We start from the raw sequence: 19,637 nt of genomic DNA, 5'->3' as shown, positions 1-19,637 counted from the left end.
GAATGGTTTTGAGTTGTAGTAACTAGGCCATGTGGTTCATTGAGCAGATTATAGGGGCAGATTTGTTTTGCATTTTGCAGTGTGTTAACAATATATTTAAGTGGGAGATGATAATGTATGTGTAATATGGAGTTTGGAACTGGATATCAGTTCTTGAAGATTTCTATGCAATCTGATTAGTTGGTGTCTTAATAGCTTGTAGCTGGAAAACTTGAAATTATTGGTTTTTTTTCTTCACAGCAATGGTAGCACATGTTAATGATCTAATTGTCTGCAAAAGTTGTTAAGTTGCCTCTGTTGGTGCTAATGGAAAAGTAGTCTGTGTGAATGGTTTCATGATACCATTAAATTGAAATTTCCTTATTTTTTTGTTTGTCTTGCTAAATAGGGAGCCCTGAGCATATTTGTTTTTTTCCCGATAAGTAGCCCTGAGCATAGTTAAAAGTCAAACACAACCCCTTGGGCACAAGTCCACAGCCAATGTTAGACTTATGAAAGCAGAAATGACCATAGCCAAATACATAAATGGCTCTCAGTATCAAATCTAAAGATGCGGCTCCCTTGAAATCTGTAAAAACTTACAAAAAACTTATTGCATCAGAGAATGCTGATGCTTGTTTTTTTGTATGCAGTCTTGCCATCAACTGGCATTGGATCGCTTTCTGCTAGAGAGGCTGAAGGGCGGACTAATATTTCTGCAGGGGAGAAGGTATAAATACCTTGTATCATGTTTTATCCCACCATCGTGTGTCCTTTGGCTTGTTCTTGCCTTTTCCTGTGTGTTCTTTTGATAATTATTTGTAATACTTACACTTAATATTCATTGTGTAAGTGCTAGTACTGATCGATACAAGAGAATAATTTAGTTTTTTTTTAATTGAAAGTTTTTCCCCATTTCAGGAGTTCCACAAATTACTCCAACCAGCAGACAAAACTTTAAAGACAATGGCAATTGAATTTGCTGAGTATCAGGTTAACTTTAATTCGTTTTCACTCGAGTGCGATAAAGATTTTGATTATAAATTATTGCAACTGACACTTGTTTCTGGGGAGTTGCTAGTGAGCAAAATGTGTCTGGCCTAATTGTTACTATCATGATTTGTTCCAGGTCTGTGTTGATGTATTTATTACTACCCAGACTTATATAGACATCGCTTCTATCTCTGTCATACCAAGAACTACTGGAGGACAGGTATCATGGCTTTCTGATCACTGATCACTCTGTGTGTGCTTGCGTGGATGCATATTTGTGTATGAACTTCTTGTTAACAATAAGCCCCTTGAAGTTTCACGAATCTGTCCTAACAGAAGAACACTTTCTGTTGCATATTATGATTATTGCCTGTGATCCTTTTGCAGCAATGTCTATATTGACAAAAACATGACAGTCGAAGTGTTTCTGTTTTCCATTTTTTATCCCTTGCGTTGAAGAGAGCTCGCCTGTGTGGCAAGGGTGACTAGTAAATTTTTAAATGGACGTTTACCTCAGGTGTTGTTTGGTTTCAGACTAGTTTTAAATTTCCTAGCAATCCTAATCCATATATTCTTTTACTCAGTTGCTGATTGCTCAAGGGAATTTAGATGTTCATGTGTATCTAGATTCCATTTAAGATTTCATATACGTGAGAATGACAGACTCCCTTTGAAACTGCTGGGCTGTCCAAATTCCCTAGGCTTGGAAAAGTTCTTTTTCCTTTTCTATTAATATGATGGATTTATCCCCGTTTTCGAATCCTCTCTTCCTTAATTCTCCTTTCGTCACCCGACCTCTTCTCTCTCTCCTTCACCTGACTTTTGTACATGTATTGGGGGGCATCATTTCTTATTGAACTTTTTTTATATTTTTTTTATTTTTTATTTCAGCATGATAATGGTTTTGTAGACTAAAATCTCAAGGTGCTTTTGCAATGTACTTTTATTTGAGTTTATGCTAGGTTGGAAAAAGAGTAACTCCTCCAGGTTAGGAATAAGCTAACCATAGGAATCTCATATCCTCTAGATTGTTTCAACTTTCTTATCAAACCAAAAGTAGGCTTTGTTACATATCCAGCCTATAGATTCCTTTGCATCACATTCTTAGGGATTTGGATGCTTGAAGGTGTACTCTGTTCCCCAACCAAATGTCACTAAGCAGTCATCTATATTCTAAAAAGCTTTATGTGGCAGACATTATTAGCTATGGCCTTTATACTTAGTGTTAAAATTGCAATTTGTCTGTTGAAAGCTACTACCTTAATGCCAAAAAGTAAGTGCCCATTTGAAGGATGTTTTAACTCCTTGAGCTAAAATGAACTAGCGAAGCAGATGCCGAAAATTTAATCATGCAGTTTATGTAATTGTTGACTATTTATTCATATGGACATCTAATATATATGTACTCTATGTTTTGCCTTGTGTAATGGATGTTTCATGATAAAGCTTTAAATTCTGTCTACCATCTTACAGGTTTATTATTATTACCCATTCTCAGCTGTTTCTGATCCTGCAAAGCTTTACAATGATCTTAGATGGAATATCACAAGGCCTCAAGGTTTTGAGGCAGTGATGCGTGTGAGATGCAGCCAGGTAAGCTTTTTGTAATACTGGAGTTCGTGTAAGTAATTATAGCTTCTATGTTCTTGATAGTTGGTCTATTCTAGTGAGTTGATATTTTCTTTTCATCATTTATAGGGTATTCAAGTTCAAGAATACCATGGAAACTTTTGCAGACGCATCCCGACAGATGTTGACCTACCTGGGGTTTGTATATTTACAGAATGCTTGATTATGTTGGTCCTACTAGTTATATAGTGTCTTCCACATAACTTTAATGTCACTGAAGACAGATTATGTTGTCCAGCAGAAACACTGAAATTTGAAGTTTTAATTTTTGTAATAATCTGAAAGATACGTTGGATTGTATCTTTGAATTGTGTGAGTGAGATATAGGCTCGTTTGGACACTTGGAATATCTCAGAATTCTGTGAATAATAGTGAAATGGTTTGTGAATAGTAATGAAATGGTTTGAGTTAAGATGTTTTATTAGGGAGTAGTGCTAGAGAGCATCCACTGTAGTGGTGCACACAATGCACACACTACGTGGATGCCTCTCATCCACTTGTTTTTTTTTTTTTCCTTCAAACGTAGACGGCTTCTCTCTCTCTCATCAGCGTCTCTCTCTCCTGTCTCTCTCTCTCTCATCAACTCTCTCTCTCATCAGCGTCTCTCTCTCATCCCTCATCGTCTCTCTCTCATCTCAATTCTCTCTCTTATCGACTATCTCTCTCATCCCTCATCGTCTCTCTCTCATCTCAGTTCTCTCTCTCACCGACTCTCTCTCTCTCTCTCTTCTCGACTCTCTCTCATCTCGGCTTCTGTCTCATCATCTCTCCCTCGTTGTCCTCTCTCTCATCTCCGCTCTCTCTCTCATCTCGATCTCTCTCTCATCTCCACTCTCTCTCTCTCTCATCTTCGCTCTCTCTCTCATCTCTGCTCTCTCTCTCTCTCTCTCTCTCTCTCATCTCGGTCTCTCTCTCTCTCTCATCTCTGCTCTCTCTCTCTCTCTCTCATTTCCGCTCTCTCATCCATCTCTAATTTTAAATTTAAGAAATGTGTGGTGTAGATTTTGCCACATAATGTGTACAAAAATGGCTGCTATAAATAGTAGCTTCTCCCAATAATATTTCTTTATTGGGTTTTGGAAAAGGAGAGAGAAAAAGTTGAATAAAAATATTATAAAGTTAAAAAATTGTTTGAATATAATTTTTTAATATTTTTTTGTTCTCAAATTTGAAAAAGTTGTATTGTTTTTTGTGTTTTGTTTGGAAGTTTGGGAAAGTTGTATTAGGTTTTGTATTTGGATAATGATTAGATAATGATTAGATGAAAAAGTTGAAGATTTGAAATTAAAAAGTGTTTTGTGTTTGAGTGATGCTTGGGAAGGAAATTATGAAAAGTTTTGAGAATATCTGAGAATGTTTGAGTGTCCAAACAAGTATCCTCCGGAGATGGTTTTATAATTATAATTTTAGTTACCTATAAAAAAATAATTCTAATTTTAGTGAACTCAGACATCAGGCTGAATAAAAGTCATATCAACGATGCAACTTTCTGCTTTAAACAAAGAAGAAAAATAAGGTCTTGGAATTCTCTTCCCCATCGCAAGCTAATGGAGAGAGCCATATAATAAATATGTACATAAATAGACATATTTTGCCCTTAGTAAAAAAATATTCTTCCTTTGCCCTTGGTCTATGGTCTATTTTCTGGTTTTCTCTCTCCTATTGTGGTTCAATTGTGTTTCGGAATTCTGTATGTAAGCCAAATACATTTTTGCTTTGCAGATTGACTGTGACAAAACTATAATGGTAACATTAAAACATGATGATAAGCTGCAGGATGGCTCAGAATGCTCTTTTCAGGTACCAACAAATTTCTCTGCAGTCTTTGTAGAGTTTGAAATAATTATGCTGTTATTTTATTAATTATGGGTTTCTGCTATCTGTTTGGGCAGAGCTTCTACCATTAGTAGTGCTACTAGTATTATTTGTAGACTTGATTTTTTGTGCAGTGTGCCCTTCTTTACACCACTGTGTATGGCCAAAGACGAATTCGAGTCACAACTTTATCTCTCCCTTGCACCAATATGCTAAGTAATCTTTTCCGCTCAGCTGACTTGGACACTCAATTTGCATGTTTCTTGAAACAAGGTATTTGATCTTGTGTCTACTGCATTCTATGCATTTTGTTAAGTTTGTAACAATTCTTTTATTCCCAGCAGCTTTATATGTATTATTTTTGCAAGTAAGAAGTTTATATGCGTTTAGGGCTATCATTATTTGTAACTCATGTTACTCATCATCATAGATGTGTGCATGCGTGTGTGTGTCTCTTGAAACAAGGTATTTGATCTTGTGTCTTCTGCATTCTATGCATTTTGTTAAGTCTGTAACAATCCTTTTATTCCCAGCAGCTTTATTTGTATTTTTTTTTTTTTTGTGTAAGAAGTTTATATGTAATTAGAGCTATTATTATTTGTAATTCATGTTAGTCATCATCATAGATGTGTGTGAATGTAAAAGGCTCTTTTCTCCCTCTTAAGGGGTCTTACTTTGGCTCCTTGTTGGTACATTTGCTTTATGTATTCTTGAAATGTTATGTTTCATGACTTCATTATTATTATTATTTTGTAAATGTATTAGTTCCATGTGAAATGACAGTATTAATTATTAATTTGATTTCATTCCTGTAGCGGCAAGTAAAATTCCTTCCACTCCACTCTTGCAAGTCCGGGAACAAGTGACAAATCTTTGCATCAACGTTCTGCTTTCATATCGTAAATTTTGTGCTACAGTAACATCGTCTGGACAGCTTATTCTTCCTGAGGCACTTAAACTCCTGCCTCTATACACCATTGGTATATTCCTTTTTCCTGATATATATGTGCTGTGTTACACGAATGTATTCAGTTTAAGCTGCCAAATTTTGGTAGAAGTTCATACAGCCAACAACCAAAGTACAAAGAAGTATATATTAGGAAACACCCAACTAAAGGGATGAAGAAAAATAACACAATTTCATGAAATCTCGAAAGGTAGGGGAGTGGAAGTTATTGTAGGCCACCATCCAAACATTAAGAGAAATGAACTTGGATAACCGCTCCAGATGTATTCTATTACTCATGTATACGTCCCATGCACTTGGCCATGCCTATTTTTTTTTAATCAGTGGCTATGCCTATTATTATGAATAAAACTTCTCAAGTACCTATCAAATTCTTTATTGCTGTACTTGTGTACCCAGGCATTGCGAATGCTGATTAGTAAATTTCTGTGAAGTTTTGCCTTTTCTTTTACACTCATGTACCATATCACTTGTACTGTTTTTTTTTTTTTTTTTTAACATTTGATTAGTACGTTTGTGTTTCTTGTTGTTTTTGGCTGTCCCTGATCTTATTTATAGTTAAACATAGTTTTCATGAAACATCTTGCCACATATAATGCATGATGTCAGTGATCTTTTTGGGCTAACTATTGTACATTGGTCCATATATCTTGTTCTTTGTTTTTTGGGTCAGCATTAATGAAAAGCACAGGACTGCGAAATGATGTGAGAATAGATGATAGGTCTATTTGGATCAACTGTGTATCCTACCTTTCTACTCCTTTGGCAATTCCACTGGTGTATCCCAGGATGGTGGCTATCCATGACCTTAACTCAAAGGTGTGAATAATGCCACAAAGTTTCATGATGCTTTTCTATTATGCTTTTAAAACCACTACCTGTTAACTTTCTCTTAATTAATAGGATGAGGATGAATCTCTGGTTCCTCCTGTGATTCCACTTTCTAGTGAGTATATTAACGATCAGGGAATATATCTTCTTGAGAATGGTGTGGACTGTTTGATATATGTTGGGAACGCCGTGGATTCAAATATCTTGCAACAACTGTTTGGCATCTCCTCAGCTGAAGAAATCTCTACTCAGGTAGTTTTTCTGATCCTTTTGGAATATATAATGTCTACCATATACATGGAAACTTACTTATAAAAAAAAAAAACCATATACATGGAAACAACTTGTCTTAGTGACTCAGATCCAAAGTGCTAAGCACCCGAACCTGATTCTTCAAGGTGATATTAGGGTTGTATTGTGAAAATGAGAATATTATATCTGTGGCGCATCTCCAGAATCCATTTGCTGGATATGTTCCCAGCTATGCAACTCGGCATCTTATAACCTATGATTTTGTGCACAGTTTGTGTTGCAGCAATATGACAATCCACTATCACGGAAGGTAAATGATTTGGTAAACGAAATACGGCGGCAAAGATGTTCCTACCTCCGGTGAGATTACTTTTTCTTATTCCTGAGTAAAATTATAACAGTATCTTTAGATTATCTATCTAATTCAATCTATGATATGTTATGCAGTCAATATTCAATAATATTTTTTTTATTCTTTTTGCAGCTTAAAATTGTGCAGGAAAGGAGATCCATCAGGTCAGTACAGCCCTGATCCCCTCTTTGTGCTGCTAGCCAGCTACTATGTATTAAAATAAACAGCATCAGAATTTTCTCGTGTAGCTACATTGTCCATAGTCACATTCAGTTTTGTCAGTTTAATTTTGTTTGTTTTGGGAAGGGAGATTAAGTGGGATTTGGATATAATACTAACGCCCACATCAGCTCTCCTAGCTAAACAATTTTACAGTCACTACACAGATTTCCAGACTGAATTCTTTAAGCTGACAACATGAACCCACATCCACCAAGGAATTCATGGAATTTCTGTGTATTGCAGAGGAGATCTACCAAAGCTATAAATCAGCATTAAAATGCACTAATCTGTTGGGGAAAATGCAATCAGTACCAAGAACACTAAAAGACAAATCACCATTCATAGTATGCCTTGCATTTTTTGGCTCTAGAAAAACAAGCGCCGTATTCTCTCTCCCCGTACATCCAAGAAAACCCCAAGGAGACTGCCGCCATCCACTATCGGGCAAGTGACCCCTCACCGCCGTCACAGACAAAGCCGACAGGCCCCGGCAACTTCGCTGATTGCCGTCCGGCGTCGGTCCTGAGGAGAGAGAAATCCTTATGAAGTGAGAAAACCCTAGATTTGCCGCCACCCACCCTTGCCGGCGAGAGATACCACACCGTTTAGTCACAGATAAAGCCAACGGACCCCGGCGACTTCACTGAGGGCTGTCTGGCGTTGGTCCACCCTCCGGCAACCTCGATTTCTCTGTGTCGTCTCTCAGAGTACTCCGGCAACCCCCACGACGACTCCATTGGTCTTGCCGTCGACACAGAATGAGTCGACGCTTTCCAGTGAGTCTTCTAGGAGTACTCCGGCATCAAGCAGTGGTCTTCAGCCGTGTCCCTGTGTCGCAGATTTAGATTCTTTGAGATGACGAATGGTTGTTGAAGGAGGGGAGTTGGTCAGCATGGGTTCTTCTATGGAGTTGGTCATAGAATCTAAATCCTTTACATTGATGAAGGAGGGAGCATGTTGGTCATCACTAAAAGGAGTCGAAGGGTGATATCTAAGCTGGTTCTGGGTTTAACAACAGTATAGTGGCTGGCCAAGGCCATGGAAGCGTGCACAAAAGATGAGAAACAAGATTTTTTCTCTACTGTCCGAGAAGGTAGACGCAGTTTCACGGCGCATCATTGCTCGAATGCTCGTGGATGCTATATGGCCGTGGAGGAATATGGAGGTGGAGGGAGGAGGAATTTTATTTTCATTCCTGAGGAAGGGAGCAGTGGCTGGAGAAGGATGGGGGAGGTGCTGCATGATTTTTCCTTCGGCAAGAGAGGGAGTGACGGTTTGGAAGAACAAGGTGTTGTAGGACATGGCTCTGTCAGGGAGCCACGTAGCAAACATGTGGCGAGGCGATCCTATGCATTAGCTCTAAAGATGGGTCAGGCTTCAGGGATTCAGAGTGAGGAGGGTCTGCAAATTATGTCTCAAGACCAGCTTGTCGAGATGCACAATTCTTTAAAAGAGATAGAAACCCAATTTGGCGAGTTGAAGGCAACGATAACTATATTGTCTACAAAAATAGACCGACTTTCAATTGGAGGCAACAGGGTTGTAAGTAACAAGATAGGGCTGAATCCTTTAAACTCAGAAAAAGGAAAACGGAAGATCGGATTCGGCTTTGTCCCTATAACCAGATCAATGAGAGTATGGTGGATCAAAAGGAAATCTAGGTTATTTGAAGTGGGGTCTACATCGGGTATCGGTTTAGAAACATCAGTGGAATGTCATTCGCCTCATGTAACACAGGATAGACCAATAGTCGGTATTACACCCTTGGTCCCCGAAGAAACTATGGCTCTCTCGTCAGAGTTGAGTATACTCCCGAGGTTTGAAGGAGATGTAGGATCCGCTTTCACCCCAGAGGTGAAGGGACTTGCTGTCACCCCAGAATCTCCAATGGAAAGAACCAATGGAGTTGCTAGATAACCTATGGGCTTTGCGTTGGCGCCTTGTGTAGAGTCAGGAGTGCAGTTGGATATTATGTCTGGGGATAACATTGCTCCCCTGGTCTTTCTTCCTCCAATAGTAGACTGGATTCTGCCTAAAGTTAACGAGATTCAACAGTTTGTGAGAATCTCACATGGAGGATGTGAAGATCAATTTAAAGAACTAATTATTGCGATTGAGGCAAGCCACGTGCTTGAAACCAAATCAAATTTCAAGAAAAGCAGGGATTTACAACGTCTTTCCTGGGCAATCAACTACGACGCTAAGGGTGGTAGCTCATCTAGAGGGAAATCTAAAGGGAGGGCATTGTGAAGACAAGAATCAAGGGGTTGGGGTTAGGTGTTCAGGTAGAGTTTTAGTTCTATGGGAAACAAGGGGTTGGGATCGGGTCTGGTTTATTTTGGGTTGTTTTTCCATGGCTTTTTGGGTCATTTTGGGCAAGGTGTTTTCTTGTATACATTCAGTGTATTTGGTTTCTCCTTTTGATATATATAATTTTTTACTTATATAAAAAAAAAAAAAAGTATGCCTTGCATGTGGCTGTCCTGATACAGCAACAGAATTTCAGACACATTGAATCTGAATTTCAGACACATTTTCACCCACCATGTACATATTAAAATAATTTGGGATACTTCTTGATCACAATTGGAGTATGTTGTTATTTGTTGCATGGAATCACATCACTGTTCGTAGTACATACATTATTCTCATTCTAGGGCTGGTACAAGACACAGAATGGGGGCTATATATTATCTTCGGTTTGTCGTGTGGTCAAATTATGGTCCCTTGTATTGTCATTATTAAATGCATCAAATGAAATTTCTCTAAATTGTTTAACGGCAATTTTTTTTTTTTTTTTGGTTTACTCAAAAGCTTTTTACTGTTTCTTGTCCCCAGGAGCATCATTCCTCTCCCATATGGTAGAAGATAAGAATCCAATTGGCCCCTCATATGTCGAGTTTCTAGTCCATGTCCACCGGGAAATCCAAATTAAAATGACATCTTGATTATGTTCACGCTTCTTCCGTGTGATATAAAAGTTCTGATCACCTCCGGCCATGGCACTTGTGAAGAAAAAAAACAGGAACTCCAATTTGCTATTTATATATCGGCCATCTCCCGAGTATTATCAATTTGTTAAAAGTAATCAGAGATGACTTTTGCTACAAGAGGTTTGTTAGATTAGGTATATTTTGTGAACATTGGTGGTAGGCGGTACAAATTAAGGTTACAGTTGTGTATTTGTCACTATTTTGATCGCCTGCCCCATCCAAAAGGGGGCGTATGGGAAAGAGTTTGAACGGTTTTTTGTTGTTGATTGCAGATGGTAACTTGTAATTTGCTGATCAAATAAGAAACATGTAAAACAGATGTTAGTCCAATACATAAATTCTGGGATCAGTTAATGAAGGAACTCTCTCTCTCTCTCTCTCTCTCTCTCTCTCTCTCCAGCAAGGAAAAAAAATGATGTTTTAGCTTTCTGGGATCTTTTTTTCCCGCCCTGTAGAGGTACATTACTCCCAGTTGACGCTTGAAATGTCTCGTGAAGGGGTAATTCATAGTAGCATGTTGTAAATTGCGCATGCATTGCATTCTCAGTGTATATAGATTTCAACCTCCCAGTTTACCTATTTTGATATAATAGGTAAAAGGGCATAAGACATACCATACAACCATGAATAAAAAAGTAACTTGGGCACTGCAGCAACAGGTGTTGCAAGCCGCCTTGACACTAGAAATACTTTTATCGTATTTAACAATTTGTAGTAAAAAATGTTTGATACGGGATTTTAAAGAAAGAATAATGTTAGATACAATCTTAAGATATGCAACTTTCATATACTTTCTTAGAAAACAAAAAGTAGGGATTATTATTAAAAAATTATTTTTTCATATGGGTCTTAGATTTTTTTTCATTTTTTTAAAGGGACTGAAATTTGCACATTCTTAAACTACAAATATAATTTCTTTTTAAAGAATGCTCTACTACAAGAATAAATGTGGATGTCAAAAAAATAAAATAAAAAATAGAATAAATGTGGGAGAATCACACTCTTATTAAATAAACTATCAACATTGTAAGTTTGATCTCCTAATATGGGGCATGGTTTATGGCATATTCATTAATTAAGATGAGAAAATGATATTTGTCATTGTAGAGGGGTAAATGTCGTACAACTCTTTTAAAAAAATATGAGTAAATATAAAATCTATATTAAAAAAAAAAATAATCTTTTAATAATAAACCTGCTATTTTTTCAAATAAATGGGCGACGCTTGCATTTACGACGGTGGTACGTAGGAGTTACAAAAAGGGTAATCATTCGAACGGCGTCATTGCGTTTCTTGGCAGTTGGCACCAGGCACCGCCAAGGGCGAACCGGGTTAGTTATGGCACTCAACTCATGACTCAACAAGCATTGGAATTATTGGGAATTCTGAAGGCCACATCTATCTTTTCACTTTACGAATTCCCCCTAATTGCATGACGATTTTTCAGGGCAGGAAGATCGTTTATATCAGTACCAATCAGTGGCGGGAAGAGTATTCCGACGCCACAACACCACAAAATTCCGCCTGAATCGACCAAAATACCCGCAGTTGACGATTAAACAATCCTTCAAATCCCCATCATGTCCTTCCTCGACGAGTTTCAAGCCAGTAAGCACCCCCCCCCCCCCCCCCCCCGAGATTATGAGTATTATTATTATTATTGTTGCATGATCGCGATAAACCCTAAAATTCCATCTTGTAATCACGGGATGCTAATACTTCACTATTTCTTCTCTTCACTGAGGTTATTTTTCTAATTGCAATTCTTATGTTTATAAAATCACATCTTGTAGCATTTGGTCTGTTTTAATTTATAAATTTCTCTTTCATTAAACGAAATGCTCTGTTTATTATTATTATTATTGTTGCATGATCGCGATAAACCCTAAAATTCCATCTTGTAATCACGGGATGCTAATACTTCACTATTTCTTCTCTTCACTGAGGTTATTTTTCTAATTGCAATTCTTATGTTTATAAAATCACATCTTGTAGCATTTGGTCTGTTTTAATTTATAAATTTCTCTTTCATTAAACGAAATGCTCTGTTTAAGTTTTTGAAAATTAAAATTATATATATATATATATGTTATGATCCTAAGGGTTACTTAACCAAATTAACATCCAACAGTTAGGATCATAACAGCATATATCTTACATAATTCTGCGTTAATTTGTTACACTTGTGTTCATTCATTAACGTGTTTTTCTGTTTCGATATCAATGCTATTTTTCTTGTTTGGAAAACATAATTCATGGCTAATCTCTGTTTTTCATATTACCATAACTTTGGCAGTTTTTGTTAAAAACCCAACCATTGATCCAACTTTTGGATACTAATTTGGTTAAAACTTAAACCTTTAACCCCTCAGGATCATAACATTCCACCACGCTTCCGAATCCGACATCAATGGCGGCCCACTCTACCGACACTAACCCGGTAGTAGTCTTTTCCCTTTTGGCGGTTTCACTTATCTATTAGTATTCAATGACTTAACACTATGCCCATACATAGTACCAAGGCATTTTAATTCAGCCTATAGGTCGCCACCTCTATGACTTGAACTCATGACGTGGTCCCTGCTCTGATACCAATTGTTAAAGACCCAACCATTGATCAAAAAACCCTAGGACCATTGAATACTAATTTAGTTAAACTTTTAACCCTCAGGATCATAACAGTTTTATTCTAAATTGACTTAATAAGTTTCTACCTTTGGTTGTGGGTGTTTATTGTGTCAACTCGTGTGCGATAGATCGGTGTTCTCCTAAGAATGCTTCAAGAGTGTACTTGGGTGACGCCCTTTTTTGCTTCTAATGAACTTTATATAAAAAAATGTTAATATTATACAAAGAATATTTTTTTCCATGTTGAATGATTTAATAACGTGTATTTTACACAGATTTGGATTCACTTCCCGGCATTCTACAAAAGAAGTATGCATTGTTGCGTGACCTGGATAAAAGTCTGCAAGGTTGGCTCGTAACTACAGCAATATCATTATCATTGTTATCATTATCGTCATAACCTTTATTGTCTTTTTATAGTTATAATTATATAGCATGTATTGGTGTGCTAAAATTTAAATATGATTTGGTTTCTCTATGGATGGGATAATTCGGTCACCATCAATTTGGTGGCATTTACCCTGATTAGGTTCAAAAGATGGAAGAACGTAATCCTACAAATGTGTTATATGCACAGTGGATTGAACCTCATAAATCCACCTTCACAAGGAGAAAATAGCGCTATGCTACTTGACCATTCTTGTTATAACCATGGTCATGGTTATGTACTTATTTTTAGGAATTGTAAGGTAGTCATATGGCAATTCTCTGTTGTTTCAACCAAACTACTAATTACAACACAAAAAGGGGAGATGCAAACGATTCCATTATTAGCGCAAGTTAGTGCTGGATCTTTTTTATATATGTTAGTGCTGGAATTGTAATTTGACAAGTAATGATACCATTATTGGTTTTATGAGTTAGAACTTGTGGGTTCAAGTCGTTAGATATTAATTATGATTGTGTTGACCCAATTAGCTAAATTTAATAATTTTCTTTCATATTTAGTAGTTATGTGCACCTTCTTGTTTAAAGAAACGCCTAAAGTTTGTGCACGTATATATTGACTGTGTACAGTTCTTATGGATTTGAACAGATATTCAAAGACAAAATGAACAGCATTGTGAACAAGAAATAGAGGAAATTAGGAAAGGAGTTAGGTCTGGAAATATTACACTCAATGCTTCACTTATCAGATTCTCAGATGATGCACTTGATGAGCAAAAGCATAGCATCAGGATTGCAGATGAAAAGGTTGCCTTGGCTGTTCAGGCATATGATTTGGTAGGTGGAATTTCAATCTTTTTTATGTCAAATTGCTTGCTGCCAAAATAATTTGTTTGTGAATTTGTGAGTTCCCTTAGGAAATATTTTATTAATTCATTTTTATATATTTTATTAGGTTAAGTTATAAGTATGAATATGCTATTAGTTTGTTTTTAAGGTATCCGGAATGTACTTCTGAAGGGAAGTTTATGCCCGATGACAAGCACGCATGCTTAAAAAATGAACCTATGTATGGACCTATGTGTGCACGCACAAAAAAAAATGAACTTCTGTAGGACCTGTGTGCGTGTGCGCAGATAAAAAAAGAAGGACCAATATTTGGCTTAATGATTTTGGATTCAAATGGGTCTTGCCTTTGATTTTTAATTTTATACTTAGCTTATCTGTATTATGATATCTCTGTGTGTTTGTGACAACCAACTCTTTATACTTTAGCTTATCTGTATTATGATATCTCTGTGTGTTTGTTTTTTTATTTTTTTTCTGGGCATGCCTGCACGCTAACAAAATAAATCTTATGTGTGGACTTACATACGGTTTAATGCATATTTGAATTCAGATGGGTCTTGCATTTGATGTTAATTCTGTACTTTCTTTATCTTTAATATAATCTTACCTATCAATACAATCTTTAGTATAATCAAAGTCTCCGCATTTCTTGTAGAGGAGACATTGCATGTACCCGTTTGATTCATTTATATTCTGATAATCTGTTTTGGGTCATGAACTAGACCTACCGGGACTGAGTGTGGCTTGAAAGAGTCTATTGGACATATGCTCAGAATAATGGTTAAGATAGCAATATCTATTTGGTGTTTTCTCTCACTTTGCTGCACGGTAATATAAATGAAACATGAGAAATTTCTGTGATATTTTTATCAAACTTATGGTTCCAAGCTTCATTGTTTTATCCATGTTTCTTATCAGTTCTATATTATGTCATTATTTCTATTGAAAATTGATATTTAATACGTTTAATTACTTTATAAAGTGTTTTATAGTCTTACCAATCAAAAAGTAAAGTGTTTTATAGTCTTAGAATAATACCCTTGAAGCCTCAAAGGTTGAACCTTTCTAATCAATTTATTAGCCACTTGAACTAGATCCAGGAATCAATACCATACAACAAAAATTGGTAGCTTTCCTGGATTAATTAGCTATTAGTTGCTAATGGGGTAGTGACAGGAGTTTCTTCTATATTCTGATTTTGTGACCTCATTGATGGAGTTAAAATGTGCATGCCTTAATTCTAGGTAATTCTTATTACAGCACCTACTCTGATATAATCTTTCCATTTTATTTAAGGAAATAACTTGGCTTTGTTGATTGCGTCTGTTCATAATAATTCTTCAGGTAGATACACACATACAGCAACTTGATCAATATTTGAAAAAACTTGACGAAGAACTTCGACGTGGTACTCCACTATTTTCCTTTTTGATCAACGTTTTTACCTTGTCACGGGTTTAAGGTTTTGTGAATACCTTAGGTTTTCTAATTGTGTGTGTGACAGAGAGAGAGAGCGCTGCTGCAAGTGCAGTTGCTGCTCCAAGCCATGATGGTAACATGAAAGCTGGAAGGACAAGTGAAAGTGGCAGAGGGCGTAAGAAGTATCTATCTTGCCAATATATGTTCATTCATAGTCAGTTTCAGTTAGATTACTCCACTTATGCTTATTAATTTGGCTTATTCTATTGTTGTTTTTAATTTCTTCTCTTGAAGCTTTTTTTTAATGTCTTTTGAATTAATTTTGTATTTAATATCTTTTGCCATATTGCTTTATTTGTATGGGATTAAGGGGAATGAGAACTATAGATTCTTGTCCCGTCAAAGATGAGTAGAACATTGGCTTTGAAATACAATTGGATATGGAAAAATATTTTGGAAAGGATGGAGGGGTTTTCCTCTGGCTATAGAAGGAGTTGCGAGGACATTCAAATAAAGCAAGAAAGAGAACTGAGAAGGAGAAGTATTCTTTCTGGAACCCTTTCATGTGACAAATTCATAATTTTCAAATTCAAAATATGGTAGTTTCCTATGCCAAATTTGAAAATGTGAAGTGTAGTGGCATATTTATTCGACCTACTTGGCAGAAGACATGATATACCGATTTAAATAACTTGGTCAGAACCCGCCAGGCAACAGCAACGGATACAGCAGCTACAGCGGCAAATCCTACTGGTATGGATTTAGATCTACCTGTGGATCCAAATGAACCCACATATTGTTTCTGTAACCAAGTTAGCTATGGTGAGATGGTTGCTTGCGATAATCCAGATGTACGTAATTCCTTTTTCTTCTCCATAATTTTTTTGGGTTTAAATTTCTCTTTTACATTATCTACCTATGATCTGATGAAAGCCCCGTTCCTCTTTCAACAGTGCAAAATAGAGTGGTTCCATTTTGGTTGTGTTGGTCTGAAAGAACAACCGAAAGGAAAATGGTATTGTTCGGACTGTGCTGTGGTGAAAAATCGCCGTAAAGGTAGATAAAACTGGACTGCTGTTGCAGGAAACGCTGTTGTTGGGAATTTTGCTGCCCTAATGTGAAATATAATACCAACTTCATGTATTTTCAACTTGGTTTCTAATTTATCTTTGTAATTATTGCGTATTCTATGTGTGTCAGTGCTTTTAGCCTTGTTTTATTGAATGATTCTTGTATTATTTTGTGTAGAACTTATGTGGGAGGTAGAGGCTCTTGATCTTTTTCTTTTTCTTTAATTATCAGTTGTACACAAAACACAACCACATACCGATACAGAGAGAGATGTTTTAAGGAAGAAAAATTATTTACATCAACCGCTGTAGTCGCAGCACACCGTGTTGAGGAAGGAAAAAAAAAAAAAAAAAACACCATGTAAGGTGTGCAGAGAGTGCGGTTGATATATAGCCGTGCTCTTTAAGGAATTTTAAAAGCACGAGTGACACACGTGTGGTTGTGTGTTTTGAGTCAAGAAAACTACTTGTATTTTTGGCGAGGGTGGGGTATTGTGAATTTTTGTAACTTATTTTTTGGAAAGATAGTTTCATTACGTTTCATTCCACATACCTTAATATTAATATTTTCAAATTTTTTTTTTACAAAAGATCATCGAAAATAGTGGGAGTGATTCAACAAGTAGTGTGAGTATATCTTTGAGTGATGGTGTACCACTAGTGATAGTGACTCTCAAAAGTTATAGAATATAAAATCCTCATAAATAGCGTAGTAGCTATATATATCAGTATTCTCTCATGGTTTAGAGACTAGAAGAGAATATTTGTAATTTAACTCTGCTAAAGGTATTGAATTCACATAATAGGAATTCGAATATAGAATCTTAGATTCACTTTACTTATATGATTCAATCTGGGGTTGTTGATCTAATTGACAAAGGAAAAATGAAGTTGATAGAGATATAAATCCATCTATTGGCACTAATTTAGTTGCATTTGGATAACCATTAATTGCACATTTATTGAATTTTTTTTTTTTAAAGAGTCAAATAGTTGATTCTCGCTGGAGAATTAGATGGTTAGCTTTTTGTGATGTTTAGGCACAAAGTACTGTGAGCGCATAATTGTTGCTTGTATTGTTTGGTACAAAAAGCAAATGAATACTGCTAGTACTATTTATATGCCGCCAAAATGACCAATCTATTCAAAGATACCCAATGTACATAGTAATTTTTTATTAACGACTTATTGAATAAAATGAGATTTTTTAAACGATATTGATGATGATCTAGTTGCTTTAGATAATTAATTGTCGCCTAATGAATGATTTTCGATACTACGAGATAGTGGACATGGGTTTATAAAAAGTAACTCATACTTTATGTCTTGTGAGGCTGTTTACAAGAAAAATAGTTTCTATGAGCTCTTGTTTAAAATCTATAAACAACTAATGAGTTGGAAAATACCAAAAAATCTAGTTTTGCCTATACTATTCGGTGTTTCCATTATGCTTTGCTCTTGGGAGTTAGAGAGTGTGATTTTGTTAGGGGGTAAATATGACTTACTTGATAAAATGAGTTTGTGATATGATTTGGGCAAGTCATTAAAAGTAATGGCTACATAATTGTGATTGTCCTTGGGGCAAAGGCCTTAATCATTTAACCCTTAAAGAAAAATAAATGAGGGTTATCTCACATGTTTTTGTTGAATACAAGAGATTCATATAAAACACTGAAGTCGCAAATTGAGTTTGTTGAAATAACATTTGTGGTCATCTTGTAGATTCTTAAAAGTTTCAATAGGAATTAATGACTAGAATCTAAGATTTATATTGTTTATTGTTTTGACCCTTAGTAAAATTCGCAATGAATCGTTGCCTTCATGGTTGTGTAAAAATCTTTTATATATAAAAGCAGAGTCTCTTGGTAGAAGCATATTTTGAAAAGTTACTACAAATGAGATTGCGCATGGAGAGATATGGTCATTAAACACTATTTGAGAGTTGTGGTCAGATTATTTTTAGTTGATCATGTGATTTTTCTCTGTCATGGTATTACTTGTCGTGCACATGATACTAATGTATTCTATGATCATGTGGCATGACTGGAAGTTTTTTTTTTTTTATAAGCACACACATTCACCATAAATTTGGGAGTTATGGTGAAAAAAGTATGTCGGCACTCGACAGGCATAGATCTGCTCACTCACACGAGCGGTCGCCTTTGGCACTACAAAGGGCATTACGAAGGGGTAGCAAACAAAGATGAGATAATGTGTCACTCAGTACTTGTCCAAAGAGGGATAAGTTGTAAGACACAAAAGATATTTCGCCTTAGTGGAAGTTAAGATGAGGTCCATCATATTTAAAATGACCGTGTATGGTTACTCACAATCCATGTAGCCTATGGTTTAGCCAAATGCAAGATCCTCTTTAGCGCTTTAGATAACAATAAATTGAGGGACTCGGGTTAGGGGCTGAGATAGCGATTAGACTTAAATCTCTACGGTGTGTTGAGATTAGATATACGTTCTTTCTTTGGAAAGAGAACTCTACCGTAGTATGTATTTTATACTACATGTCCTTTTGAGACAAACCCTACAGGTGAGTAAATGGATCCCTTCTTCCTCACTATGTGAGGTCTGTATGTCATAATTGATGACCTTAATTATTTATGCTCTTAGGAAACCTTTGACTATGTCACAAGGTTTATATTTTAATATATGCTGCTTTAGCATTTTATTTATGACCATGAATAATGCGGCCTAAAATGACATTACTAGAAAAACGACTGGACTAAAAGTAAATGACACGAGAACGAATGGAAGATTATTTGATAACATATCAATAATGGTGTGTACTCACTGCCGACAAGTTATGTTGCTTATTGGGATTTGCAACATAAATGTAAGTACATCATGTTTTATGGAGATTGTTGAGTTATTTGGACTTGAGAGAGATTAGGGATGCTTAGTCTGATGTGACCAAATGAGTCAGAGCATAATGAGACACTTTTAGGGATGTTGCTATGCTGGTCTTTTCTCAGAAAGATTTGGTATAATGCTTCCATTTTTCTTTTACAAATGTGCTCAAAGGTCGCACAACCTATTTACCAGTATGAACAAGATTGAGAATATATTGAGAGATGTAAACTTAGGGTCCCGCCCACTATGTGCGAGTAAGAGATATAATAAATGGGCACCCATAGTAGGCACTCATTCCCCTTCTCTTGGGAGTTATGAAGTGGTTTAATAGCTACTTCATGAGCCTTGATGGCTTGCCCTTAATGGTCAACCGAGGGTTACACTTAGA

The 19,637-nt window shown here is 36.2% G+C and overlaps 2 protein-coding genes and 1 long non-coding RNA gene across 5 annotated transcripts in view; 2 read left to right on the top strand and 1 right to left on the bottom strand.

Annotated features, from left to right (window-relative positions):
• LOC121246029 (protein transport protein Sec24-like At4g32640) overlaps nt 1–10,391 on the top strand; it is a 33,796-nt gene extending 23,405 nt beyond the window's left edge. The window contains exons 13-25 of one of the 3 annotated variants that reach the window (XM_041144001.1): nt 633–709; nt 901–972; nt 1,109–1,192; nt 2,446–2,565; nt 2,671–2,739; nt 4,324–4,401; nt 4,551–4,689; nt 5,232–5,396; nt 6,057–6,202; nt 6,287–6,466; nt 6,738–6,826; nt 6,951–6,982; nt 9,879–10,391. In XM_041144001.1, the coding sequence (XP_040999935.1) occupies nt 633–709; nt 901–972; nt 1,109–1,192; nt 2,446–2,565; nt 2,671–2,739; nt 4,324–4,401; nt 4,551–4,689; nt 5,232–5,396; nt 6,057–6,202; nt 6,287–6,466; nt 6,738–6,826; nt 6,951–6,982; nt 9,879–9,988 (1,361 nt within the window). In that variant the 3' untranslated portion in view covers nt 9,989–10,391. Of the gene's footprint in view, nt 1–632; nt 710–900; nt 973–1,108; nt 1,193–2,445; nt 2,566–2,670; nt 2,740–4,323; nt 4,402–4,550; nt 4,690–5,231; nt 5,397–6,056; nt 6,203–6,286; nt 6,512–6,547; nt 6,827–6,950; nt 6,983–9,878 lie in introns of those variants that run through there. The other 2 variants (XM_041144002.1, XM_041144003.1) reach the window with 2 other exon arrangements.
• Nucleotides 10,392–11,325: 934 nt separating this feature from the next.
• LOC121247125 (PHD finger protein ING1-like) lies at nt 11,326–16,499 on the top strand. Its single transcript, XM_041145467.1, has 7 exons — nt 11,326–11,642; nt 12,938–13,009; nt 13,699–13,886; nt 15,243–15,306; nt 15,403–15,499; nt 16,018–16,168; nt 16,271–16,499. The coding sequence occupies exons 1-7, from the start codon at nt 11,615–11,617 to the stop codon at nt 16,379–16,381; spliced, it is 711 nt and encodes a 236-aa protein (XP_041001401.1). The 5' UTR covers nt 11,326–11,614; the 3' UTR covers nt 16,382–16,499.
• LOC121247126 lies at nt 14,035–14,312 on the bottom strand. The gene is made up of 2 exons (XR_005937217.1): nt 14,168–14,312; nt 14,035–14,126 (listed from the first exon to the last, which is right to left on the bottom strand). It is a non-coding gene; the product is annotated as an uncharacterized LOC121247126 (long non-coding RNA).
• Nucleotides 16,500–19,637: the final 3,138 nt, after the last annotated feature.

The sequence above is a fragment of the Juglans microcarpa x Juglans regia genome, chromosome 1S (assembly GCF_004785595.1).
Source record: "Juglans microcarpa x Juglans regia isolate MS1-56 chromosome 1S, Jm3101_v1.0, whole genome shotgun sequence".
In the NCBI taxonomy this organism is placed as follows: domain Eukaryota; kingdom Viridiplantae; phylum Streptophyta; class Magnoliopsida; order Fagales; family Juglandaceae; genus Juglans; species Juglans microcarpa x Juglans regia.
This window is presented reverse-complemented; position numbering and strand designations above follow the sequence as displayed.